The 12,753-nt window shown below is 45.0% G+C and overlaps 4 protein-coding genes across 4 annotated transcripts; 2 read left to right on the forward strand and 2 right to left on the reverse strand.

The window, feature by feature from the left end:
• Positions 1-105: 105 nt before the first annotated feature.
• On the reverse strand, positions 106-908 carry L201_002470 (imidazoleglycerol-phosphate dehydratase; the record flags this gene model as incomplete). Its single annotated transcript, XM_066218246.1, has 5 exons — positions 106-208; positions 258-357; positions 405-489; positions 538-723; positions 774-908. 5 exons carry the CDS (start codon positions 906-908, stop codon positions 106-108), a joined length of 609 nt encoding a protein of 202 aa, XP_066074343.1.
• A 321-nt stretch (positions 909-1,229) lies between these two features.
• On the forward strand, positions 1,230-2,660 carry L201_002471 (uncharacterized protein; the record flags this gene model as incomplete). Its single annotated transcript, XM_066218247.1, has 4 exons — positions 1,230-1,309; positions 1,366-1,595; positions 1,878-1,894; positions 2,028-2,660. 4 exons carry the CDS (start codon positions 1,230-1,232, stop codon positions 2,658-2,660), a joined length of 960 nt encoding a protein of 319 aa, XP_066074344.1.
• Positions 2,661-3,105: 445 nt separating this feature from the next.
• Positions 3,106-5,432, forward strand: L201_002472 (2-isopropylmalate synthase; the record flags this gene model as incomplete). Its single annotated transcript, XM_066218248.1, has 9 exons — positions 3,106-3,116; positions 3,168-3,304; positions 3,348-3,505; positions 3,556-3,701; positions 3,750-3,807; positions 3,855-4,010; positions 4,060-4,114; positions 4,260-4,680; positions 4,733-5,432. The coding sequence occupies 9 exons, from the start codon at positions 3,106-3,108 to the stop codon at positions 5,430-5,432; spliced, it is 1,842 nt and encodes a 613-aa protein (XP_066074345.1).
• Positions 5,433-5,491: 59 nt separating this feature from the next.
• L201_002473 (uncharacterized protein) lies at positions 5,492-11,518 on the reverse strand (the record flags this gene model as incomplete). The annotated part of the gene is made up of 38 exons (XM_066218249.1): positions 5,492-5,530; positions 5,663-5,799; positions 5,849-5,869; positions 5,923-5,941; positions 5,992-6,041; positions 6,096-6,232; positions 6,392-6,487; positions 6,530-6,704; positions 6,755-6,788; positions 6,833-7,097; positions 7,145-7,237; positions 7,340-7,392; positions 7,439-7,748; positions 7,795-7,818; positions 7,861-7,933; positions 7,977-8,028; positions 8,085-8,307; positions 8,355-8,500; positions 8,545-8,600; positions 8,652-8,673; positions 8,763-8,972; positions 9,024-9,188; positions 9,301-9,417; positions 9,464-9,523; positions 9,591-9,682; positions 9,731-9,824; positions 9,882-10,000; positions 10,044-10,080; positions 10,137-10,147; positions 10,197-10,224; positions 10,277-10,417; positions 10,462-10,475; positions 10,610-10,690; positions 10,738-10,953; positions 11,068-11,086; positions 11,134-11,196; positions 11,242-11,350; positions 11,400-11,518. The coding sequence occupies 38 exons, from the start codon at positions 11,516-11,518 to the stop codon at positions 5,492-5,494; spliced, it is 3,720 nt and encodes a 1,239-aa protein (XP_066074346.1).
• Between the last annotated feature and the right edge of the window lie 1,235 nt (positions 11,519-12,753).

A 12,753-nucleotide genomic window follows, 5' to 3' on the forward strand; every position in this document is an offset into this window, starting at 1 on the left:
CGAGGCGAGTTGTCCTTGAAAGGAAAAATGCGGCACCATTTCAACTTGGTCTCGTGGTTATATAATTCTCCACATAAGGATAATGTGTAAGATCTAAACATGCATTTATAGAGCAAGTACACCTTTAGTACTTGGCACATCATCACCACCTGTTCTACTGATAGCCATTCGGATAGCGAGAGCAAGGGCTTTGAAAGCTGATTCGGCGCTGTATGACGGGTTAGCATGTCGTCGTTCATCATACGTTGTATACTCACATGTGGTGGTTGTTTTCTCCACGAATAGAATCCACGTGTAATGTCACACCAGCTTCAAAAGCAAAAGATTGAAGCAAATGCGAAACCATCTCGGTGGAGACTGGAAACATATCAACGAAGGTTCGCCTCGATTATTGAACAACTCACGATCTCCGATTTTCTCTCTTGTAAAGGGAAGATGACAAACAAAGTACGGACGCGAGGATATATCTATGACCGCTCGGGATAAGGCCTATAAGAGTGTCAGCAAGACTCAGCGTACGTCACGGTGGATACTCACCTCATCTAGCGGAGCATAAGCAAACCCGTATCTCTTGATACCCTTACGTTCTCCCAAAGCTTTTTTGAACGCAGCACCTAAAGCTAAAGCACAATCTTCGGCTGTATGATGATCATCAATGTGCAAGTCACCTTTACATTTCAAAGTCAAAGACATGCCACCGTGTTTGGCAAGAGCTGTGAACATCTGCAAGAAGTGTTAGCGCTTGTCAATGATAAATATTATGCATTACTTACATGATCGAGGAAACCGAGACCAGTGCTAACATCTATAGTTTGGGTGGTAACTCCTGGTACATGATCAAGGTCGATTGTACAAGTGATCTCGGTTTCACTTGTCTTTCGTTCAACTGAAGCGGTTCTAGAAGACATGATGTGATGATTAACAATGTGTTTGTCAAATATATAATGCATATGACAATATCATCCTCAAAAACATATCTCATTACATCTCCTGGTTAAATTTCTGGATTGTCGCTGAAATCGAAAAACGGTGACTCGCCAAAGGGGTGTACCACGTGTGTCCCGCGCGACACTGTGGATCAGTTCATCATGTCTATTTAGCAGAGGAAATTAATGACAGTTTTGTCTACGATGATCAATCTGATGCATGATTTCCTCTTCAACAAGTTTATAGTAGCATCATTGAGCATACAAAGACAGCAGGATGGTGTCTATCGAGCTTCACATATAATGTCGAGCAATACGTCAGCGTGTCCTTGCTGTCATCAAACTCAACATCCACTTTACTGCGCCCGTTGCTTACGAGAAGGGTAAGCAATGAGTTGGCGCACCCGATATACGGTACGATACTAACGCATACCTACAGAATTTCTCTTCATAGAGAAGCTCTGAAGAGTATACAAACCTCTATAGCTGTCTTAATCGCAAGATCGACAGCTCTACTGGACGGAAATGAAGAATCAACTGGCTTTGAAAGGAACCATCGCAAAGGTGTGAATGCATGGATCACGCTGCGTGCGGAAGTGGACAATAGTTCGCAGCGTCGTGCAAATTTGAACGAATCCATCCAGCATATAGAAGCCAGGATTGCTTCAAGTAAGTGTGTTAGCATCTCTGACCAGGCTGACGTCTAGAGCGCGAACATATACGTAGCAGCAGCGTCTCAAAGCGACGGGCTAATCTGGAAGCTTTACATTCACAACCCTCGCCTGAAGTCGCTCTTCAGAATGCAACACAAATATATCAAGACCGCCATAAGACCATAGCATACCACATCATAAATGCTCGCCATGTCTTGGTGAAAGAAGCAGTTAACGTGTTCGGTGTAAGAAAAGGAAATAATGAGGAATGGACGATAGCTGGAATGACCTTACCCAGTCCGGATGCTTTTAGACGTGAGTGACGATGAGATAGTGCTTTCACTAATCCTCAGTGCATCCGTCTTCCCATATCAATGCAGCTCTCTCACACAGCATACACTTACTCGCGCTCATCACGTCTTACCTTTCCATCACTTTGCCTTTCCAGCCTTTATCACCACCTCCTTCCGAATCACGGCATATCGGACGGCCATTCATGAAAGCCAACACCCCGTTTGTCAGTACAACTAAATGGAGGGAAAAGAATGTCTTATGGATGTCAAGTACAGCTTCCATAGCAAGCAAAATCAAACCTCGTAATTCTTTATCGGCAAGCAAGATATTCTCGCAACCCAATATTTCCGCCATCATAGACAAATCCACCAAGAAACATCGCCAATTCCTCACTTCTTTCGCTTTGTTATCGTTCTCAGTGGCATATTTAGCTTGGTCACAAGGTGTACAAGGTATTGGGATCAGAGAAGGAGATGATCATTGCGATGATTCGGACGAAGACAACCCTCGACCAGCCAGTCGAACATCGTCTCCCATCATAAAGATCTCAGCGACATCGGTGCTTGAACTGATAGCTGCTATTGCAAACGCACCCTTGCTCGGACAGAAAACCCATGAACCAGGTACTAGAAGTGTTGTCCGTCACCTTGGCTTTGGCTTAGATGTAGCAAAGGTGGTGCGAAGTGTGCTGAGCGCAGAGGAGAACAGATGGGGCAGCAAATCAGCTGATTGCTCAGGAGAAGAATTGAGTGAAGGGTGGGATTTGCTAGATGCTGACGGATCATAATTCTTTCTATGCTTGACTCCACCGTGTCTCCAGATCTGTGAACATTCTCTTGTATAAATATCTTAATACAGTCACGCATTCTGGTTGTACATTATGAAGTTGTTGTAGAGTAGTGTATACCACGGTCTAAAAGTCACGTGACCCGCCAAATCCGTGGATGCAGCGAGCGATGGAATGGTTAAATTATGACTCGTCTTTCCAGAAAAAAACATCACCACTAGTCTAAATGAAATTCATTCCGACTCATTTCATCATTCTGATTAGTTATCCATTCAACATCAGCATCAAAAGCCGTTTCTGGCCTGCAAGACTTCATTCTCTGCTGTCAATACTGTAGCATATAGTCAACTTGTTTCATTCTGTTTGACCAAAGTCACTCACCGTTATTCAAGTTAGCTTAAATATCATAACCACCTGATTTTAGTTGATTGATCTATTACCCAAAATGCCTATGCTGTACGTGTCTGATGACCAACGAGACAGCCGAAGATGCTGATGATTTTTCAGTACCGACCCATCCGAGAGGTATCTACCCTTCAAAGCTGTGCCTTTCCCCAACAGAACATGGCCGGACAAGGTCAACAAGAAAGCCCCCATCTGGTTAAGTACAGATCTAAGAGATGGAAACCAAAGTCTTGCCAATCGTAAGTGACACTCAACGTGTTCAACCGCTAATCAATTCTACAGCCATGACGAACCAGCAAAAGACACGCTTTTTTAGACATCTGGTGCAACTTGGATTCAAAGAGATTGAAGTCTCTTACCCAGCTGCTTCCGACACTGATTTCCAATTCTGTCGTGATTTACAAAATAATGGCGAAGTTCCAGATGATGTTTGGATCCAGGTGAGTTCTTGAGGTATTGCAGAGCTCGTTCAGTGCTAAATTATCCTTAGGTTCTCACACCTGCGCGAGCTGATTTAATCAAGCGAACTTTCGAAGCTGTTGCAGGATTAAAACATGTCATCATCCACATGTACAACGCTACATCATGTCTTTTCAGAGAAGTGGTGTTCAACAACGACCGTGAAGAGACTATAAAGTGAGTCATTCCATTGACATTTCAATCATTTGCTGATCGTACCACAAGACTTGCTTCCGAGCATACCGCCCTGGTCAGAGAACTCGCTGAAAGATACGCCGCATCTGTAAGCAGCTCTTTCATACTCCCTCAATCAAGCTAATATCTGCGTAGCATGGCACAAGTTTCCGGTTCGAGTACTCTCCCGAAACATTCTCTCAAACCGAAACCGAATATGCAGTCGAAGTGTGTGAAGCAGTCAAGAAGACATGGCTTGCAGGTGAGAAAAGTGTATGGGCAGATGGACGTCAAGAAGAGAGAATTATCTTTGTAGGTCTAATCACTGCATGGAGAAGGCTCGACTAATGATGCCCTCTAGAATTTGCCAGCAACAGTAGAAGTGGCTACTCCTAATTGTTTTGCAGATCAAGTAAGTCATGCAAACCGAGAAAAGCGCTGATTTCTAAGGTGGAAATCTTCTGCAACTCCATAACTCAACGAGAAAAATGTATTATCAGTCTTCATACTCATAATGATAGAGGTGAGTTCCGATCAATTTTGGAAGTCGCTAATATTCAGGTTGCGCTGTCGCTGCCGCTGAACTTGGTATACTTGCCGGTGCCGATCGAATCGAGGGTACCGTTCTGGGTAATGGTGAACGAACCGGAAATGTGGATCTTGTCACTCTCGGTCTCAATTGCTATTCGCAAGGTTTCTCTCCCAACCTTGATTTCTCCGATATGTTCTCTATCATCGACACTGTTACCGAATGCACCGGTCTTCCCGTCCACCCTCGACATCCTTACGCAGGAGAGCTTGTCTTCACTGCTTTCTCCGGAAGTCACCAAGATGCCATCAAGAAGGGTCTCGAGGCCCAAACAAAACGAGAGAATTCAGGTGACAAAGTTTGGAGTATCCCTTATCTCCCCATCGATCCTGCGGACGTTGGTTGTACCTACGAAGCCGTCATCCGTGTCAATTCACAATCCGGTAAAGGAGGGTAAGTGCTTCTCCGCTTTTGAACGAAGTCGTTTGCTAACGCTGCGCAATAGTATCGCATACATCGTTAAATCAGCTCTTGCGCTTGATCTACCTCGACGAATGCAAATAGCATTCTACAAAGTCATCCAACAAAGATCTGAAGCCACTGGTAAAGAGATGACCTCCAAAGATATCACCACAGCCTTCCGACAAACCTATCACCTTGGCGGTTCAATCTATGATGGTCGACTAGTCCTCAAATCATTTGTCACTGTCGATATACGATCTGCAGTTCCTTCGGCTGTGGGTACACCCAGTCTCAGTCCGGACAGATCTCGATCTCACGGTCGCATCGATTCCATTACCGGTATTACTGCCGAGCCAAGTCCAGACCGAAGTCTTGACAGTAATCTCCCATCAGCCTCGAAGAGACTTACCGCCAAAGTTCTCATCGATGGCGCTCTACGGGAGATCTCTGGTGAAGGTAACGGACCACTTTCATCATTCCTTGACGCCCTTCAAGGGGACCTTGGCATCACTCTTTCCATCCGAGAATATACCGAGCATGCTGTAGGCGCTGGATCTGATGTCAAAGCAGCAACATATGTGGAACTCATTCCTCCAAATGTAGATGCTAAAGACAAGACCAAGGGTGGATTCTGGGGTGTAGGTGTAGATGCCGATATTACCGCGAGTGGTCTCAAAGCTGTTATAAGTGCCGCCAATGATTATTTGGGTCAAAATTCTGTACAAATAGCTGATAGCGCTTAGAATTAATCAATAACCATACCTAAAATATGTATACTGCAATGCATGCGGAATGAAGGAACTCATGACTTTGTATCATCCTCCTCTTCGACTCGACGAGCCTGGATGATCTCTTCCCTGGAGATACTTGATCTCTCACACATACTCCTGAACAGTCCGCCCCGGTCAAACAAAGCTAAAGGCGCATCGATTGCCTACAAATTTTCAGCTCTTATCTTCCGATTATCACTCACATCAATTTCTCCTGCATTCATGACCAAAATCCTATCCCATGATATGATTGTTCTCAAACGATGGACAATGCACAGCAAAGTTCTGCCTTTAAATTCTCGATGTATCGTTTCCTGAATCTTCGAGTCTGTTTCAAGATCTACAAAATTCATCAATACAAGCGAATTTACTCAATCCCCATGACTTACCAACTGCTGCTGTCGCTTCATCTACGGTCTGTATTAGCTAAAACTCAATGCCTGATATTACCTCTGCGACCTACCCAAGACCACGATTTTAGACTGTGCATTGTCAGCACTGATGATCATGCGATAGTCATATCGTCACTTACGTTTTTCACGAGGGCACGAGCTAAGCTGATCAGAGATCGCTCTCCGACACCTGATAACGGTCAGTGAGTCAGTAACAGTCTAGCAATTACTATATCAAACTTACTTAGATTCTGTCCGCCTTCTTCTATGACAGAATCCAATGACAATCTCTTGTCGTCCCCTCGGTCTGTTAGGACGCACGAACGCCAGAGCGCATCGTACAGTATATTGTCTTGGTATAAATCGAAGGGATCGAGATTGCTACGAAGTGTGCCACTAAATAGGACTGGATCTTGCGGAATGATGGCGATTTTGGAACGAAGAGCATTCAAACCTAATTTGGAGATATCTTGTCCATCTATTTTGATCAAACCCGAAGACAGTCTGAATATCAGCTATGCTCATCTCGTTGAGACTTACTCCACTAGTCTATATAAGGCAACAGTTATAGAGGTTTTGCCAGCGCCCGTTCGACCGATGATGCCTATTTTTTCACCACGATGGATATTTGTTGAACTGAAGGTATATGTCAGTCATGAATGGCTAGTGAATACTTACAGTCCTTTAAGCACTGGCGGAAGGCCAGGTCGATAAGCCATAAATACATCTTTGAATGTGATAGCGCCTTCTTCAGGCCAACTTTCCGGTGGCTGCGTCGCAGGTACGACATGCGCCGCTTCTTGAGGTAGAGATGCGGCGTCTGCGTACCATAACACCCTTTCCACGGCATTCACTACTCGTTTTCTTGTCAACGACCGGGGAGCCTTGGCCTTTGGTACTCACTATTATTCTCTACCTCAGCAGACTGTCGAGTAACCTACCGAAACAATCAGCATACTGTAGAAATGACGAAGAACTCACCATTCCTAATACTTGAGTGATCGATGTCAGATATGTCAGACAAAGGGCGATTTGCGATGCTGTTAATCCACCACCTCCTTTGGCTGACATGATCGCAACAGCAAATACCAGACACGCTCCAAGAAAATCGAGCCGTATAGACAGCCATCTCTGGTTGGTAGCACTGAGCAGGTACGCGCGATCTTCCAAGTCCATGTAATACGCATTTTCCTTGATGAATCGGTCGGTTTCCCCATACGCTCGAATAGTTGCGAGGCCAGATAGCCTACATGATGATTTAGGTTCAAATCCTCGAAATCCAATTAGACTTACGATTCCGAAAAATGCGAGTACAACAGCGATCGCAGCATAGAATCCAGACGTTTCACTTCCCTTGACGAAGATCGGTAAAACATGGCAAAATACCTAAAGATTAGCTTGGCTTGAACTTTTAGACTCACCAGTATCCCACGCCAACGAGGAATATGCTGATCCTGTTAGCTGCGTTCACGACATGTACACACTCACATTAGGATAAAATAATGCAAAAACACCGTAATGATAGCAATCGAACCGATCAACTGCATGGAAATCAGCACGGCATTAACTTTTTTTACTGTAACTTACTGTCACAAGCGTCATTGCCATCATACGAAGCGAGTCGGGCAGTTGGTTGTCGATGGAGTCTATGTCCTTGCCAAAAACAACAAGTATCCGACCTAAAGGCTGCGTATCGAACATGGATTTCGGACTGTAGAACACATTCTCAAGAGCAGATGAGTGGAGATTCCGAGATGCTAGATTCGCCATGATGCCCAAAGTGGCACCCATAGCAAAAGTGAAAATTGCTTGAGAGACGCCCAGAGCTGCATATACACCTTGATATACATTCCACGATTGATTGTACTTCTTTTCTTGCCACCAAGTCAACCATACACTGCGAGCAGATCGTGAGCTTTGTCGGGCGATAAAACCATACTCACGTTGCCATCACTTGGGATCCTTGCCTATGATAAAGTCAGCAGCAGCTTTAGTCACCTTTTACTCACATGATCGCCGCGAACAGGACCGTCAGTGGCATAGTGAGGTTGGATCGAGCCGCATGTAAATATCCGGCATATACTATTCCCACGTTTCAGCTTGATCGACAGCTTCACCCGCCTACCTTTGCGACCGACTGAACCTGTCTTTCTGGTTTCACTGATCATGAGTCGACCCTAAGCGAGTGTGAGCATTCAGTGTGACATTCTGACGCGACACACTGGGCACTGACTTCGAGTTTGCCGGTACCTGCAGCTTTCCCAACAGCTTTTTCTACGACTTTTTCGGTCGCTTCGGTTGACATCTCCGCCTGCAACACTGGGATGTGGTCATCTGGTTCATCAGACTCGTTGTTTGAGCCACCAAATTCTCGAAACAGCTTAGCAGCGAAACCATCAGCTTTAACTAATTGGTTAAAGGTGCCCTCCTCGACAAATTTGCCACCGATCATGAAACTGACAATGTTGACCATTAGCAAGATCTCATGGCCACCGAAACTCACTGGATGCGGTCGACCATGGATAAAAAGTGTATAGCATGAGTGACGAGGATAACGCTTTTACCGCAAGCCCTCAATGGCAGGATGGCGTTCTCGAACAATGCTTTACCGACATGAGCATCGACGGCACTCAGAGGATCATCGAACAACTAGACATTATTTAGCGAGATCACATTCATGTCTGCATACTCACCACAATATCCGCGTCATAATATAATGCTCGTGCAATGTTTATACGCTGTTTTTGACCTATAACGATATCAGTGTAGATCATGCGAGTACATAGCGGACATTACCTACCGCCTGAAAGATTGACGCCTGCCTATCGTCAACTCAACCCAGGTGTTTCGCACGTACCCTTTTCACCAATCTATATCGAGTCAGCAAAATTCAACTCTGACAATCACTTACTTCCGTTAAATCTCCATCCGGCAAGAGTTCGAGGTCGGTCATCAGACTAGAATTCCTGATCGCATCCCAATACCGTGCTTCATCCCATGGCTGTCCGAAAAGTATATTATCCCTGACCGAAGCATTTTGTATCCAGGCACTCTGCTGGCAGTAAGCTAGCCTCCCGCCAAATGTGATGCTCCCGTGCAGGATGGACATTTCGCCAATGAGCTGTATTGTTATTAGTGTAATTTACGAATGAAGGAGGTTCGAAAGACGTACCCCTTGAAGCAAACTACTTTTGCCACTGCCAACAGGCCCTACAATACCTATAATTTGGCCACCGCGAGGGATCTCTATATTGATATTCTCCAGTCTGAATACGCCATGTTTTGTTTCCCGATTGCTTGCTGACTTTGCATCCGAGTCCCAGCTGAAAGTTGCGTTCTGCACGAAAACAGCATAATCTGATGCTGTGTTTATCTCATGATCCCTCTTTCGGACTTCCGCTTCAAACACCTATGACAATCAGCAACATCGCCGACGAGATGCAACTCACTTCTGTCAATCGCTCGATAGCATTCTGCGCATCTGTCAACGAAGATAAAGCACGCGGTAGAAACATCAAAGGTTGCCTAAGTAAGTTGAAGAAGGCGAGAGAGGTGAAAATTACCGCCTGCGTGGTGTCAGCGTGATTGAATGAAAGATCCGACCTGACTTACAGGATCAAGAGTGTCATGGGTCGCAGCGTAAGTCACAAAGGATAGGACTGATGCTAGCGCCTGCAACCACGTATCATCAATCAGCATACATATAACAACAGCGTTCAAAGCGGGGTACTACACTCACGGGAACGCTAAAGGCCAAAGCCTGGTTTGCTGCCCGTATTACCAAGATCTTCCTCACTCCTAACATTTCTTTCATGCGAAAATACTTGAGGCCTAAAGGACTATTAGCGTGAGGTTGAAGAGCGAAACATCGTTACTTACGTTTCAGAAATGGAATTTCGTAGGTGAAAACTTTGATTATTTCCATCGAAGAAAGCAGTTCTCTAAGTAACCGAGACCGCGAATCCGTCCATTTCTATTCTCACATTGATGAGATGTTCTCAATACCCTTATCACTCAAGCATATGCTTACCATAGACTTCTTCCTAACTTTGAAACTAAGCTTCATGAACCAAGTCTGAAGAGGAGCAAGTATGACGAAGAGCGAGAAACCAACCAATGCAGACGGCCCAATCTGGATAATCAGTAACACTAGGCATCTATTAGCGGACTGCTGATTTTGCAACAAACTCACCCAATGTGATGGTCAATTGTATCGGCGCCGTCCAGATCTCAAGGTCATAGTCGGAGGTCAGCCTATGACGTTGCTTCCTCCGAATGAGCTCACTGCGTGGAACCCTATTGAATCGATTAGCTTGAAGATTCTCGCCAGATTCAGATCACTTACACTGGGCACAATAATCGATCCTTGATATCTGATTGTACTATATTAGTCTGATAATACTGAATGAAAGTGGACGGACACACATCACTAGAAAGATAAGTCAGGAGCTTGCCGTTGGGATGATCTGCTCTGCCTCCAACACTCAGACCCATAGCTTTCTGATAAATCGAGCAGATCAGGGTTGCCCTCGCCAATACACCGATGGCCATGGAGCGGAAGAAGAACTATGTGAGGAGATCAGTCTAATAGCAATCCAGTGAGGACGTACCTGATGCTGACAGACTGATTGCATGATCGTCAAACAGAAAAGCCCAATTGCCATGCCCACGCCGCGCCCGATGTTCGGCTGAGGCGTATCCGAATGATTCGCAGCGTAGACTGATCGTTAGCACTGACCTTGTATTTTCAGAGCCTACCTTCTTTGCTAAAGTTGATGAGCGCCTTGACGAGGAGTGGTATCATGAGCTGGGACACATCACTAGCGACCTTGAAAATCCCTTTAACCATATTCAGTGAGCTCGGTATACTCTTACGCATGACGTACCTCCAATCCAAAATCCCGTCATAACATCGTTCAACGCCCAAGTCACACTACCTCGTTTCTTCCCGCTTCTTTGTCTCCATTCGGCCTGTAGAGCCTTGTACCTGAGTTTGGTAGATTCGACTTTACCGAAAGTTGCCAAGTCGCGTGGTAAAGATAGATGAGATACCGCTTGAAGAAACCAGCTTAGTCTAAGGCGGAAGTAGGGTTGAGCTTGAGCTAATTGATCGTTCCACACTTCAGCTTCTCGCTGGCGCTCTTCCAGATTTTGCAGAAATAAGATAGACAAGGGCAAGGCTAGTTGTTAGCTTGATCCGCCATCAGTACGCTTACCTTCACGACTTGAGTCCATCTACACGGTGCACTTCGTTAGCAGGTACTGACTTTATGAAAACTCACCTTCCATAGATCAGTCGCTTGCAGCGGTCGCTGATATCCTTTGACCATGATGGGTGTCACCCACTACGCTTATATAAGCTTTGATCAAAATTGTTTTTCCCAACATACCTGAAAAGTCAGCCTGCTCAGGAGTGAGGCATGTGACAGGGGGATTACATCGGCTTCTTCGAGCGAGGCTTTGGGGGGTGGAGGGCTGAGTCGAGGTCTCCATAGTTGCCTTCAAGAAGCCAGTTTAGCCACATAACAAGAACAGACAATCAACGTACCACCAGTGGTCTCTCTTTAGCCCAGGAAATTGCTGCACTTCCGAATCTGAAAGATCTCGAAGCTTTCCTATTCCTTGAACCGCTGGACCTGGAGTATTGCCTTCGATTTTTTCCGACATCGCTAAGCTTACAAATACTTGAGAGAGGTCATCAAGGTGTCACGACGTGAATTTATTATACTATGAATAAGGGTATTAGACTATTTAGAATAGCTTGAGTCAGGCATTGCATTCTTCAACATCGGGTGGTGTTTACGAAAAAGATGCTGTATATAGTCTTTATACTGTACTGGAATTGAAATTGATTAATGACAATCACGTATTTCGGATATTACCGATCATTCTGTATAAAGCACGTGACTGCTAGTACTATTTATAACCCATGCGATGCCACCCTAACCGATTATTACATTATTGCAATCGAATCAGCAAGCAAGATTAGTCGATATAAGAAGCCAAAAGGATTCCAGCTTAACATTCCGGAAACGCAAGACCTTTTTCCTACCCCTTTAGAAAGATATAGACCTACTTCTTCGCGCGTTCATTCTTCTCATAGATACACTAGTTAGCGATTGGCTTGGCATCACCGTGTAGCCCTCCTCGTATCAATGAGTCTCACTCCATATATACCGACGGTGAAGTTTATGTGAACTCGCTCACTGATCAGTCGCTCCAATCCTCCAGACCTCGGACATGAACTAATTGATCACAAACATCAGCTCTTGAGATAGAACGGTCACGACAATCACTCATAGGATAAATCGGCTAATAAAGCACGACACAGTCACATCCGTCCCGTTTGACTGAAGTATCGAAGGACCGTAGATCAGCAACCAAACCGGAGGAAATCAATCGGCGCATAGCTTGTGGTAGCATGATCAGGTCTTCATTTTGTTAGCTGTCCCCTAAGACCCCCTGCTCTCCCCATCGCGATCGATACTCAACGACTGGTTGTTCGACCGGAAGTCAATGGCCTTGACCCATATGGTCCTTGATTTATTCTCGCGAGATGATTACTACAGTAATCGCCAAGCTAGCTTTACAAACACCAACGCAAATTGCATACACTTCTGATATCTATGGCACTTTTTTCGATCGATACACTCCTCGTTGTCGTGATACCGCAATTGTTAAGTTATATAATGCATGTCAAGGAGAAAGAAGTAAAAGATAAAAGAGATAGGATGAAAATTTGATATAAAGGATAAGTTATCTAATAGTACACGTTCTATATTACGTAATTAACCGGTAATAGAGGATCTAAGCGGCTCATTCCGACACCGTCAACCGGCGTGGTATGAGCTGTAGGTATTGCTTTGTTGCCGAGACCTGATAAGCTTCATTCAATCATAATT

This window comes from Kwoniella dendrophila, chromosome 3 (genome assembly GCF_036810415.1).
Source record: "Kwoniella dendrophila CBS 6074 chromosome 3, complete sequence".
Lineage (NCBI taxonomy): Eukaryota > Fungi > Basidiomycota > Tremellomycetes > Tremellales > Cryptococcaceae > Kwoniella > Kwoniella dendrophila.